At 40.6% G+C, this 15,560-nt stretch overlaps 1 protein-coding gene across 1 annotated transcript; it reads right to left on the bottom strand.

Annotated features, from left to right (window-relative positions):
- Positions 1-442: 442 nt before the first annotated feature.
- LOC139690483 (protein yellow-like) lies at positions 443-2,459 on the bottom strand. The gene is given in 2 exon segments (XM_071587939.1): positions 443-1,814; positions 2,413-2,459. Coding segments are annotated over 2 exon segments (1,419 nt in total).
- Between the last annotated feature and the right edge of the window lie 13,101 nt (positions 2,460-15,560).

Genomic DNA, 15,560 nt, shown 5'->3' with positions numbered 1-15,560 from the left:
AAATGCCACAAACCGTCATGAAAGTACTCTCTCTCTCTCTTTCTTTCAAATCCATGAATAGATTGGCAACACAACTGGAGAGTAAACAGCCAACGGTAGCACCAAATGCCTCTCAGGAAATTGCCTGCTGGATGGGAAAGCAGAACAATTATTGTCAAAACAATGCCTAGATAAAGGCGAAGTTAATCCTTTTTATGCTAATTACAAGGCTGCCATAATGTATTATCACAAGCCTATTATTTGTTTTCACATTTTTGTTTGTCATCTAATTGTGAGTTTATTCATTTTTGCGAAAAAGATAAATCAGGAAGAGGCAAACTTTTTGTGCACTGCCTAATATTCTGGAAGTTGGCGTTCCTTGAAGCAGTCACACATTAGTTTCAACCGTGAAAATGCACCAAAAACTGGCCAGGGGGTGATTCCGTGTTACTCTCAGAGTTCGTCAGGGCCGACGGTGGTAGTTTCGAGCCCGATAGAGCCGGACGCACGAGGCCGACACGTTTAGCTTCTCCGGGAACCCTACGGCGAGGGCCCACGCCACACCCTGCGGGTCTATTGTGATCTGGGGGACTTTGGGTAGCAGGTCGTCGCTCTGAACGAGAACCTGGTGTCCTTCGGCCTGGAGAGGCAGCCTCGTGTCCCACCTGACCACGGCGTGGTCCCTCTGCAGGAAGTAGACGAGCGCCCCCGAGGGATCGGCGGCCAATGCCGACGTAGGCCCCAGGAGGGCTCCGACGGCCTCCGCCTCTCCCGCATCCACGCAGGACGAGTTCCACGCCGGCGGGGAGTGTCGGAGGCGCCGCACGGGTAGGGCCAGCAACTCGAAGGATTCCTCCTGGGGCGTGAAGTAGAGCAGGTCCCCGGAGATGGCCGCGAGGGTCACGGCCCGCCCAGCACGGACCAACCACGATGAGTTCTCACGGAGGGAATAGACGAGCAGGGAGCCGTCGGAGGAGGCCGGGGAGGCGTAGGCCCGATCGCTTTCGTGGTCCAACACCAGGTGTCTCAGAACCCGCCCGTTGACCCCGGGAGTCCGCACCACGTGGCGTGCCACCTCGGTGGGAAAGAGGCGGAGCTGGTCGAAGACGAGAAATTCGGGAGGGCATCCGAGGAGAGAGTCCCCAGCGTCGAGGACCCAAAGGCGGGACAGCCGGTCTACACGGGCGGCGACCGCGGATTGGAGGTTGGGGCAGTGCCCCTGGAACTGGGCATCCCAAGAGGGGAAGGGCTTTAAGGAGGGCCGAAGACCCACGGGCGGCCACTGCGAGGTGACAAGCGTTGCCGCAACCCCTGGTCCCCAGCGCGGCATGCACAGGAAGGCCCGGCCCCCTCCAAAGGCCACGCTCCACACGGTGGCGGCTCCGGGCGCGAAAAGGCCACTTTCGACGGCCAGGGCTCGAACGCTCTCCTCGGGCCACTGTAAGGCACCCGCATCCCACGTGACCACCCTGGGGTGCAGCTCCAAGGACGCCGCAGGCAGTGCGAGGAAGCTGGCGACCAGCAGGTGCACGAGGACCAGGCAAGGGCGGAGGACCGACAGTTTCATCTCTAACATGGTGCTCTCTATCTCGTTCTCCTCGAAAGCCACCAGTAATGTAAACTGTTCGTCGCCCAGCCATTGCCATTGCGACAGTGGGGGGGAGGATCTTGCCACAGGTTTCGCCCGGAGTGCAAAGTCCTCTCGAGTCCTCTCCGGGAATGCCACAGCCACAGTGGGCGCAAGGAAGTCCAAGGCAGTGAGGGGGCGGGGAGGTGTGAGGCGCGAGGGCATTCCAACCGGTGATTCTATTATTCCAGCGTCGTGGGTGACGATTCTTCCTTGCACCGGTGGAAACGTATCGCCGGTGTCGAGTGAAGGGGAATATCATTCCTCTAAACCTCTCTAATCTTCGCAATGGTCAATCACTCTTACCGTTGAAGATTCAATTATCCCTTCCAAACACTCCGTAGAGGAATACACGGAAATCAGTATATTCCCTTCCTAATCCAATCCCTCTTTGAGTCACCCATTCACTCCCTTCCCCTCTTTCCAGGCACCATCAGCAAAGCCCGAAGTGACACTAATTATTCAGCAGTCTGTCTACATGTACTTTAGAGACCGCGGATTACATTTGCATCAAACCACTCTGTCCTCATGATCTCTCCTCTGCGTATTCGGTACAAGTTTTGCTTAAACTCCGCAATCCTCTCACCTCACTTCCAGACAAGTCCTCCATCCTCAACCTCCGCCCTTCCTCATCATAAATTATGACTCATAAAACTCACCTTCCTCATTCGGTCATCATAGTTGTGCAATATTGACTGATATCTCCATGCCTTTCCCCTCAGATACCCTTCTGCAACCTTCTGTAATACATCTATTTACTCTTTACCCTCAGTAGCATCAAAGCTCATTCGATATTTATATAACACTTTAAACCAAAAATTTATCTTTTCATAATTTGCTTTGCCATCTTCATATTCTTGTCATTTCGAATCACGTGTTTGCTTATTACCCATAATTATTATGATAACATGATCTTTTCACTGCTGAAAAAATGATTAGTTTGGGAAACAGTTTGTCTTCATTATAAACTATATAGTAAATTCTATAATCAATTGCCTAATAATGAATATATTCTTGCATTTTAAGGCAATAGACTTCGTTACTGTTAGTATTAATGCATTCTAGCCAGGTTTCGGTTTGGGTCTTGTGAAATTATATTACACTGCAATACAGTTTGATACATGTTTTTTTACTTAATTAAAATTTGGCAATTTTCCAAAAAATAAGATTTATTACAACCGGTTTCAATGTAACTACATCATCATCACGCCCGATACCGAAATAAATCTTATTTTTTGGAAAATTACCAAATCTTAATTAATCACGATATTCCACCATATTACGCCGGAAACGTATATTTTTATGATGTTTTACCTTTAGCGACATAAACTATTTCCCTTAAACATTGGCTTCTAAATAACATTTCTTTTATTTCTTCCAAACGCAAACCACGTCACTGGTGGTCGTGGTTTAAAGTAAAGATCAGCCAAACGTTTCGTAAATTTATTTATTTAGTAAAAAATTGTGCGCATACAGCAGGATTTCCAATTCATAGTGACACGTATAACAGCAACATGTAAGGACACAAACATACAAACATCAACAAGACTATAATTAGCAGTTATTAGAAATAAATTTTCATAGAAATAACAAAAAACAGTGAAAGAAAGGAACAAAACCGGGATGTGAGGGTGAAAGGAGAGAATGTGCTAGTTCTTTCGAGAGAGATGTGTCAGAGAAAGGTTTATAAATGTGAATAAATTTTTAATAAAAGGGAGTAGGCTCCTCTTTTTTACCGTCATACAAGGATGTTAAGTTCTTCAGGAAATGAAGGGAGCATGCGAGACACAATCCTTCAGTGTATGAAAGATACGATAGCGATATGTACCACAGAAGTTTCTTGTTTTAATTTTGATGCCGAGGAATTGCTAGGGTCCCATATGATATTTAAAAGCATAAGTTATCCCCTAGCAAGAATTTAAATTATGTCGCCAGCATGCGGGATTCCTCACAAAAATGTCGCTAAGAAATACTAAAGGCGGCAACGCCCGCTTTCCTGCCCACGCAGACAAGATCACTGTAAACCATCTCCATCTTTTTACCTAACGCCCTCTTGTCCAGGAAATTCACTCTGCCTTCCTGTCTCTCAGTTAGAAGAAAGTGGAAAAATCTCGTGGATTCCCGGATGTATTGGAATAGAAGTTGAGGCTGACACGTCGATGATAGAAGTCTTGAGTGTTCCTGAGGTTTTCTCTATTTTGATGATTGGACTAAAAACTAAGTTAATCAACGTAGCCATGGGGCGGTGGAGATAATCGTGGAGGTAATTATGGAATAATAAACTTCCGAAATAATTAAGTCCGTAGTATCATCGTAGCCCACATCCATCAGGAAAAACCGAAGGGACGAATTTACCCACAATCACTTGCATGAGTATCGGGAATTGCGCGCTCAAACACATTTCTTTCATCGGAAGAGAAAATGAAGTCCCGCTGTAACGACTTTCCATTGACTGGGAAGCATATCCTGACAGAGTGTGATAAGTAATCAGGTCCCGCAAGAAATTCTTAACGTTATGGGGGGCCCATCCCACATTCTTGGAGATAACCCTTACAACGTTAGCTACCGATAATATTGTTTTAAAAGAAACTGGAATATTTAACCCGCCACAATATTTGAACATAATGATTTATATGCAACATTTTTATAAATACAATTTATGTCTCCTTAACTACCAAAGCTAAACTGAGTTCTCGGTAGGGTTTAAAGAGGTGCAAATGGACCATCGTTAATTAATTAAAAATAGCAATTTTCCACAAAAATCGCTATTTTTAATTAATCATGATATTCCACCATATCACGCCTGAAACGTCTCTTTTTATTGGACCATCGTTGTTGAAGAACCCACCGATCCAAAGCCTACCATCACCTTCCAACTTCCTCCTCTCTCCTGCCACCATTATTAAAAGTTCTGCTTTGGTTTTCTTCCATGTTCGCTTATTTTTGCACTTTTCCTCGCAGCTTCTCCTCAAAATCCACTCAGGTACGCTCCCCTTTTGGCGTGAAAGACCAGGTTTCAGATTCATACGCCCGTATGAATCCGAAAACCTGCACCCATCATTTTATTAGGTCACTGCTCACTATACCTGTCATCAAGTCCCTTTTTCTGGCAAATATCCTCTCGTCAGCCCTGTTCTTTTGCTAATACCCCACCCGTCACGCCCATTTTTCTCAACATGCCTACTGAAATCCGTGAAATACTACGCATACTCTGTGCAATTCCCCCTTACTTCAATTTATGACTTAGCCTTCCTACATCTCAATAGTTGCAACTCTTTAGATATCATGCGATCAATCTACATCCCATTAATCTCGCATTGATACTATTTGTTTTTCTTTTAATTGCTCATAAGTTTTCCCAATTTCTCCATAACTACAATCGCTTAGCTATCTTACTATTGTCGGCAAACCTTACTAAATTCATCACCTCGACACTCGTTTCTCAGCTCAAACCTTCCCGTGCGCCCACTAACACTTCCTCTGCTTTAATTCGTTACCACTCTGGCGGTAACGAACAAACTTGTCGTACTCCCCTTCCTTTCTCTGCCCATCCCGATTCTGCCTCCGTTGATCATAGTTGGTATGCGTACTGGTCTCGACTAAGACGCCTATTCCTCCAATATACTCTTATATTCGGATTACCCAATCAACTTTCTTACTTCAAATCTGTCAAACATCTTCTAAAAAATCACGAAGCAAGCAAAATATCATGATCGGTTTCCATGCTCAATTTCGCTAATGTTCTCATCGCTGAAATGGTGGTATTTGTTCTCTTCCCCTAATTCCAAACTGATCCTCACTTGCGTTTCCGCGCTATTATGTAACCTACTGTTTATAATTTTCACTACTACTTTTTTTGCATGTAAAATTACACATACTTGTGTTTTTCTTTATTTATTTATTCATTTAAGAATTCATCGTTGCAGTTAGGTAACTGTCCTGGTGGCAACGGTCTATTCTGATCAATGATCACTCTTAAAATGAACATACATAGCTAGAAAACGCACTAGAAAAACAGATAGGAGACAAAATATTCTTACATACAATGACACCTAAAGATTACCAACCGTACCTTTACCATCACCCATGGGTTAGGTTCACACCATACGAATACATACTACGCTCCGTCCATCGCCGCACTCCGTCCATAATCACGCTCTCTTCAATTTCATATATCGTCCAAAATCACGCACCGTTAACACATCATTCATTTTTGCAATATAACTTCTCACGCTGTCCACATCAAGCACAAACAACTTTCATATGATTTGCATACATATAATAATAACAATGTAATTAATGTATTTTGTAATGTAACAAAATAAGATAAATTCCAAGAAACTGCGGGAGATGCCGCAACAGTAACTTTCAACTGGATGTCCGTCCGAGTCCTTAAGCCTGTTAAGCTATCGAGGCCTCCTCTTACACTCTGAAATTTTGAGGATATGGGTTCGAATCCTGGTCAATGCGAACGATTTTACACTCTTACTTACAAATTGTTGCACTGAAATGCATATTAGCAGGTGACTCCGTTAAAGGTTACTGTTGCGGCATCTCCCACATTTTCTTGGAATTTGTCAAAGGTGAAACACCCTGTGTTTGAAGTTGGCTTTAACCTCTTGGACTGTGGCGCATTGATAACGACTACGAATGCCTTTGAAATTGTATGTTCGTTATTTCGTCACAACATCTTACTCCTTTAAAGCCCCCAAAATGCCAGTTTAAGAGGACGCCACGATATCTACAGCACTCGGCCGGACATCGAGGGATCTGGGTCCGAATTCCGGTCAAGGCGAATTGTTTTTACACTCTGAAATTGTTGCAATGAAAATAGCTACTGTATAAAATGTTGCATTTACGAAACTACTTATACTCGGACAATACGGGATAGCAACTGCAGGGTTATAGATAGCAAAAACTCCACTTGCCACCCTCAGCGTCTAAAAAATAATTAGTTCTACTTAAATGCATGATCTTCCACTAACCTTATGTGTTTTGTTATAATAACCCATTCTTTCCGAATGACCTCATTCGTGATCTGTTCATCTGTTTCTAAGTTTCCCTTCCAACTCTCGTCCCTCTCCGCGGGGGAACATTCCTGCTACCTGCAACGTTGGGTCACATTCCCTGCCTTTTACAGACTCTTTGGGGGGTAGAGTGTTTTGTGGTGCATTTTCATGTGGTAGTGATGTATCACATTTTTGCTTGTTGTGTCCTGGCTTCCGTGTTGTAGGATGGCTTTCGTGCTCCATCCTGGGGTGCAGTTTTTAGTTGTTTTGCGGTATATGTGTTTGCATGAGTATTGGATGAAGGGATTTTTGCATGAGTGTGTGCGCTGCTGTGGCTGTAATTTTCAGTGTTTTTTTTTGCATGTGGTATTTTTCCTTTTTACGGTTGATGACCTAACAACCCCCGCCACACGCCCTTGCGGCGGCTTGCGGGGTATTATGTAGATGTAGATGTACTCTGTTTCAAGTTTAGTTCCAAGCCCTAGTCCTTCTATTTAATAAACAGTCTTTTATTCTCCATTTCACAGCCATTACTGACTTTAATATTCTTAAATCCTCAGGTATTTAATTAAAAATTAGAGAGATCGAGATGGTGCGGTTCCAATCCCGGCGGCGTTGAACATTTTTCAGTGGTATCTCGATCCCTACTTGAGGTGCTTTGTGGAGGGCAATTTTAGTGAGTACGCCGTCCGTCGGATGGGACGTTAAGCTGTGGTCCCCTTGGCGCCTTTCGTTAAGAGTAGGCTAATGTCGATGCCGGGTTTCTCTCCACCCTTCAACCTTTCCTGCCCATCCCTAATGGCGCAAATGACCTAAGCTGTCGGTAGCCTCCCCTTAATACTACTACTAGAGGTACAGTTACCTCAAATTTTCTTCTACCTCGATTTTTATGATAATTTTTATTATAAACTTATTAATATTGTCCTTTAATGTGAATTCGTATTTTTTGTAAATAAAATGTAAATTTTTTGTAAATGGCACGTAAAAGTAAAATTCCAAAAAATCCCTTCCTTCCATTTTTCCCTTAATTCATATACAGTATGTACAGGGATTATATTGGTTAAGTATATTAGTTAAGGGATTTATAAATAATACTTGTTCTGTATGAATAAATAACTACTTGTTCAATCTAATTTCCAATTGTATTTTTTATCTATCATGTCTCTGCTCTGTTGGATGGCTGGCCTAACCTCTTCGGCATAAATTTATTCCACGCTGATTACCCACTTTGTGTTCCCTGGATGTCTATGGCTCCATTTATAACTTTTCTATATTATTTTATGGACTGTATTGATTTTCCTTTGCTATTCCTGATCATTCTCTTACTTTCTTCAACTTTTCCCTGTATCCTATCTCACCTCTTTCCACAGCGTTTTCTTGGCCATTCTGGTCTTCCGAATAAGTTTATTGTTTAGGTCGCTGCACGTTCTTCTCCTCTGTAATAACCTTTGGCCATTTCTTTCTCTCACCCAATATCTTGATTATCTCGTCTGCCCCATTCCGCCTGTCATTCATACGAGAGATCCTTAATTCTAAATTCTTGGGAAGCGTTTACAATTCCTATTGGTTCCTTTGGGACTCTTTCTATTCCTTTTTTTAAGATCCGCTGAGCTCTCCTATACAGCTCTCATCCCTTTATCCTCACTTTGACTTTTATTGTTTTCTTGAAAATTTAAACTTATTGCTCCTATTAATGCTTTGACATTATACTTTCGCTTTTTTCTGCTCCCCATAACTCTCATTAGTTTATAAATGCATTTCATCGCTGTAAAACTCTAGCCAGGACCCACATTCGCCCCAACCCCGTGAATCTGTGCCAGCTGATGACGCTGTTCTTAAATCTATGTTCAACTATGACGTTATTACGAGTTTGTTCAACTATTATGTAATCTGGCTGGTACCTGTCGTTTTATCTTGTCTCTTTCCGTGTTTATCTGCGCCCGTAGTGTTGCTCGAACCCGGAGGTCTCTCCTGTCGCTTGATTTTCTCGGTGATAACTCAGGTTCGGGCGAGCCGGTGTCGAAGGCAAGTCCTCTCCCTTCGCTAGTTGCTCCACATTTCATTTTCTCACCGTAGGGGGCGAGTCAGGACCCACCAAGCAGATCTCACAGCTTCGCAAGGAGGGTTTGGGATGAGAAAATGATTCGCCGTTCGTTTCTCTCTCTCGAATGATGCTAGTTTTTCAAGCGGAAATGGAGTATCAGAACCGGAATGAGAAGAGAGCGACACTTCTCATGTACGAGAGGTTTTGAAGAGTTTTGTGAGTTATATCAGGGTAAATAAGAATATTGTCACGCACTCTTGCTATTAAGACTGGAATCAGCTCTGAGATGAAGGTGAGCATCTGGATTAGGTTTCTAAACTGACGTAACTACATTTCTTATTCGTATCTGCTAACATTGATTTTTTTAATTTTCATCTTATCCTGTATAAGAATTTTAAGTGTAATTTTAAGTAATTACTCACTATATTTGTTAAATTTACACTTACACTTTTTAAATATGCTGCAACAAGCCATGATGTAGTGTAATGAGTTTGTGTGTGTGTGTGTGTATATACCTGTATATATATGTATATACATATACATATATATATATATATATATATATATATATATATACACACACATAATAATGGAACGGCACCATATAACACAAATAAAATAGTCACATTTAAAAGGACACTCACTCGGTAAAATGTTTGAGCTTTCGGCCTTCTCCGAGGCCTTCTTCAAGTAAGACTCATGTATATATGTATATATATATATATATGTATGTATATAATATACATGTATGAATATATATTACGTACTTTGAAAATTTTTAGCAACAGAGGAACTTTTTTTTCTCAATATTAATACCCTCTTCTAATAAGGTGCAATAATACTATTAAACTGATTAGAATCGAAAATAATACTGTGTTTTTTTATGTTTTGCGTAAACTACGGAGCTTATTCGCTTCAATTAGGAAGTGTAAAAATCATTTTGTTTATTGCCATCATAATCGTGAGAGATTTACGAATTATTTGGTAACATATGTTGGGCGATCCAAGCAGCTATTGCTGGTGAACTTTTGTCCTACATATGTCCTTCTTAGGTCCTTCGTACTTTCTAACAGTCTTTACTCCAACCAAAAGGACTATTCTCGTCCTTCTTAATTCCCTCTCATCCACACAATTTCTCTTTCATCACGGACTTTCCTATCTGGGTAAATTTTATGATTCCCTTCATACACCTTTTCTCCTTTCTTTTTTCTTGAATTTCAGCAACAACATTTTTCTCCCACCATAACATGGGTCAAACTTAGTAGAATTTCTTCCACTCTACCCAGCTTATTGACGTGCCTCACCAAATTAGTGCATACTACCTTGATCAAAAAGTTCCCGGAATAACCACCGTGTGGCGCTCCCATCGTTCCGATTTGAGTTCTGTTTTTTTTTTAAATTGGTACATCTGTTGTTGATATTCCCTTTAAATCTTAGTGTCATAACTTGACATTTGCAAAAGTTACGTAGCCAAGAGTACATCTATCTCTGTGTGTGTTGGCGATTTTTTACAATTGCAGAAATGGATTTAAATTTGCAACAACGAACTTGTATTAAATTTTGCGTAAAAAACGGATTTAGTGGCGCACGGACGTAGGAAATGTTGGAAAAGTGTGTTGGAAAAGTGTTTCGGCAACGATTCTCTAAAAAAAACGGTCGTTTACCAGTGGCACGAGCGGTTCAGAAGTGGTCGTGAGTCAATCGAAGATGATGAACGCAGTGGCAGACCATCGACATCGAAAGTCGGTGAAAAAATTGATAAAGTAAAAGAAATGTTGGTCAATAACCGCAAATTAACCATCAGAGAAATAGCGGAGGACTTGAACATTGCCTATGGATCCGCCCAAGACATTGTGGTTAATGATTTGGGTTTCCGTCGTGTAGCAGCAAAGTTGGTGCCAAAAGACCTCAATTTCATGCAAAAAAGAGACCGTGTTGACGTCGCAAAAGACATGATTTGCGAGGCTGAATCCGATCCCACATTCATCAAAAGGATCATTACTGGAGACGAGACGTGGGTTTATGAGTACGACACGCAATCCAGACATCAGGCAAGTGAATGGCGTTCACCAAATGAGCCGAGACCAAAAAAACCACGTCGTTTTCAGTCAAAAAAGAAGGCAATGCTGACGGTTTTCATGGATTACAACGGTGTAGTGCATCATGAATTTTTGCCAGAAGGCCAGACAGTAAACAAAGAGTATTATTTGGGCGTTGTGAGACGTTTGCGTGAAGCAATTCGCCGAAAGAGACCAGAAATGTGGGCAGAAAACTCGTGGATTTTGCACCATGATAACGCACCGTCGCACAGTGCTATCATTATTCGTAATTTTTTGACGAAAAATGCAACAAATACCATCCAACAGCCACCGAATTCACCTGATTTGGCTCCCTGTGACTTCTTTCTGTTCAATCGAGTTAAAAAACCATTACGGGGAACGCGTTTTAGCAGCCGAGAGGAAGTAATGGAAAAATCGCAGGAAGCACTGATGGACATACCGAAAACCGAATATAAAAAATGTTTCGAGGATTGGATCAAGCGCTGGCATAAGTGTGTTGCAGTCGATGGGGATTACTTTGAAGGGGACAATATAGATTTAGATGAATAAACTTGTATTTTTAATTTTCTGAATAAATTCCGGGAAATTTTTGATCAAGGTAGTATGATATGATTGACATCTCACCTATCGTGTGTTCGTGTGTATGTGTGTGTGTATATATATATATATATATATATATATATATATATATATATATATATATATATATATTTCTATATTATATATATATATATATATATATATATATATATATATATATATATATATATATATATATATATATGAGAGACAGTCATTTCCATTGCTTGTATGAGTGAATTAATGAGCGATATATTTCGAAATTCATTTGTATTTAAAAATTCACACTATTTCGTTCATCATACTATCTCAGCTTTGCGCTGCCTCACTCTGAAATACATCTGCCTCCTCATTGGCTAAGGGAACTCCTGGTGGATTGATCAGAAAGTTCATAATTTTAGTTACCAACCATGAATGCTGCCGACCCGACTAGGGGGAAGGGATTAGCTGGGGGCTACTAGAAGCGGCCGAGATCTAGCAGGCGAGAGTTACGTATCCCGCCCGAGTTACGGAATAGGCATCCAGGTGTTATTAATTTCCATACTCTTTCTCCAGTAAAACTCGACTGCCTTCTCTCGGCTATCAGTCACAATTTCTAAACCTTTCTCTCCTACCTTCCTTACTTGGCCTATCCCTACACCTAACACAGCGTGCCAATCCCCCGAAACTATTAGGTGTTTCTCTTCAGAAACGTTCATAATTATTCCTTCAAATTAATCATATAAGCTGTGCACTTATGTTCCTCCTGCTGGCTACTTCACGCAAGGTACACTTGAAGTGCTATTTGTTTGGTCGGATATGTTTTAATATCTACCAATAAAATTCACCCCCTCACATTCAGGTATGCATAGACACACATACGTCCTTCCTCCATTTCTCCACAGTTAGCTTTTAAACTCCCTGTCCTTAAGATCGTCCCAACACCCGTCCCGCTGGCCCCGTCCGACTGCCGTGGTTGCCGGAATTCATTGACCATTTATGAGCGTTTACTAATGGATGACGGCCACGGTGGCGGCGGGGTAACGTCCTCGTCTGCCATTCCAAGGGTCGCGGGTTCGATTCCCGCCTGGGTGAGTTTCGCTCCATCTAGGGCTTGGGTTTTTGTAAATGTGACCATTGTTATCGTTGTTAATAGTTCGATGTAAAGGCCAAAATGTGCTGTTTTCGGACTTATACTGTATAAATAAATAAATTGGAAATGGTAAAGTAGTTGCCTCAAATTACTCACGAATGCCCCTCAATTATGACTACTGAATACCAAACAATTTTAAATTGTTTTTGTACTCGGTGTAATGAGAGGCGATCTTTATTTTATCTGAGCTATATGAACTCCCAAAGTGTACCCGCTTAGTTTCTTTTCTAAGCCCAGAATAATTTAAACATAAATATCTTCCTAAAAAATCTAATCTTAAAAATGTTGTCACTAATTTCCCTTCACTTCCGTCATAAGATACTTAATTATCTACTAGGAAGGCTGTTTCATGTCCTTAGGAATTACGGCTGCAGAATTCATTTATATGTAACGGAATCAGCGTGTTATCAGCGATCCTATATAATAAATACGAGAAACTCCGTGGTAAAAAATCGTGAAACTAATTATTATAACTAATTCATTCGCGGTAAACAATACGAAGTAAAATTTTTACGATTTGAATGAATGCCCTCCTTAAACGCGGCCCTAAAATACTTCGTTGCATCAAATGCTCTGTGGTTGACAACCTTTCTATGTCACTTACGTGTCAATAATTTTTGGCAAATTTAAAAGTAAGAAGATGGCCACAATTAATCTGTTACTCAAACTATACATCACTTCACTGATTTTGTAAATAAATTTCCTATTTTATAAGTCTCACGATCACAGTCGTCATCTCCTTCTTCATTTTTATTCTCATTTTCCTTTCATGAATAATAATAGTTCCTCTGCAGCTCCGGACTGCAACCAAAATTTCTTCATCACACTCATAGGCATAAATGCAAGAGTTTCTTCGTCCTCATGCGCCCATGCCGCGTGATTATTTACGTGTGGGCTCTCAGAAAAAACATTTTAAGCCTGACAATTGTCTTTTTCCGTGAAACCCAAAAAACTCGTCTTCACCTTCCATTCTAATACCCGCTACAGCTATGTACTTCGATCAACAATTTTATTTTTATATTAACATATATTCTTCCCTATCAATCCAATATTGTTACTCCATATTTTTCGGAGTAACTTTTGAGTGATTAATATGCATGCAGTTCTGTGGTTATGACAGCAGTAAGTAATTCCCGCCGGCATTATGCTTTAAAGACTCTGAAAATGTCTTGGTTGAAGAGCTTAATGAGGGCAGTGGTAATTTTTGTTAAAATATCGCTACGATTATACAGTTTCCCGTCTTTGAAATCTCGGAAAAGAACTTTGGCTATCCATCAGGTAGTGGTGGATTTTCTCTTTTCTTTACCAATATTTTTATCTTCGCTTTTTTCCAGTGCTGCAAAATTTTCATTGAAGCATCATGATATGAAAACATGACGGATCATATAGGTATTTTTTCTTTTTTTCATAATTAACAGACATGTCGTATTAGTAAAGTGATACCAATTTAAGAATAACTTTGATAGGTGATTTCCTGATTGTCAGTACTGGGTAATAGGGTCACCCTTTACTGATTTTCATACCAGATGTTTTTTGCCGGCTTCGTAAAATTGAGTGACTTTGTTGGAAACATTCTGCGGGATAGGGCTGTTGCATCACAGTTATATAATTACTCTTCGGTTCATTCAACCCTCGTCAATCATCCCGCCTAAACTCTCACTAAACTCTCTCCCGGCGTCATTATCATCAAAAAGAGATTCCCCTTCCCTGTTGAATGATGTGCTATCCCTTACCAGCACCACCAACTATTTAACCAATTTCCTGTTTGTTTTATTTCCAGATAATGTAACACTTTAATTGCGCTTGCCCTTCTACCCTCTCACTAGGATCTCTTAATACGACCTTTTTCTAATAAGACCAAGTTTTTCATCCACTTCATTCACAAATGATCGTAATTTGGCATTTTCTTTCATTCAACCACAAACCGTTCCTTCACGAACACCCAACTCTTAGCACAAGCTTTGAATCTCAGGGTTTTAACTCCGTCGTGAGGTGAGTATATTTTTACATTTGTAAGGTTTCTCTTTGTAGGATATTGTTACAGTCTTAATCTTTCAGGATTTACTCGTGAGAATTAATCCTTAGGAAGGAGTGAACGCAGCTTCAACAAAAAAGTGATCCGAAAGTATTGAAATATAGTATGATCGGGTTAAGGCGCCGTGTATGTGGAAATGTACTTTGTCTTCGTCTCTTCTCTTACTGGAATCATAACTGAGTCGTAATTTTCTCATATATATATATATATATATATATATATATATATATATATATATATATATAATGGGCTGACACAATATAACACAAATAGAAAAGAATAGACACATTTAAAAGAACACTCACACGGTAAATTGTTCGAGCTTTCGGCCCTCTCAGAGGCCTTCTTCAAGAGAGACTCTCTTGAAGAAGGCCTCTGAGAGGGCCGAAAGCTCGAACAATTTACCGTGTGAGTGTTCTTTTAAATGTGTCTATTCTTTTCTATTTGTGTTATATTGTGTCAGCCCATTATTGTGCCGCTCGTGTGAGTTTTTCCGTACAATCGTTATATATATACCAAAAAATAAATGCTTCTCTAAGGAAGCAGTAAAGTGTACTTTTGCAAACATCGTTGCAAACCAATGCAACTTTTGCATATTCAAATTCATTATGTATGGTTTGAGAATGAAACTTGGGAGTGCCGGTACGAGCATAAATGTTCCATTCATTGCGATGGGGATGGAATTCTTTGAGGAGTGACTGTGTTTAAGATTGGAAGAGATGTGTGAGACATGAGAGTGTCAAGAGAGACCGAGGAAACTGGTAATAGACATGTTTCACAGAAGTGTGAAAATAACGGGTTAATACGGTTATGGAGACTGTCAATGCAGAATCAGGGACTTGAGAAGAGTAGGTAATGGAAAATATTATATAAATATATCACGGGCAATGCATGCAAATGCAAACTCTCTAAAGCATCTAAAACCGATTTATTGTTGTGATAGAAAAATAGTAATTTTCGTGTGTCTTCTGTTTTGTCTTTCACTGGTAAAATTGTCTTCACAAGAATGAGGAAAATAAATTTGAACCAAGGATTAAGCGATACAAGGAGTTTTGGGAAACAGGGTAACTGAATTATAATGCAACAGTTTCAAAG

This window comes from Hetaerina americana, unplaced genomic scaffold (genome assembly GCF_022747635.1).
Source record: "Hetaerina americana unplaced genomic scaffold, ioHetAmer1.1.p SCAF_3, whole genome shotgun sequence".
Classification (NCBI taxonomy): domain Eukaryota; kingdom Metazoa; phylum Arthropoda; class Insecta; order Odonata; family Calopterygidae; genus Hetaerina; species Hetaerina americana.
This window is presented reverse-complemented; position numbering and strand designations above follow the sequence as displayed.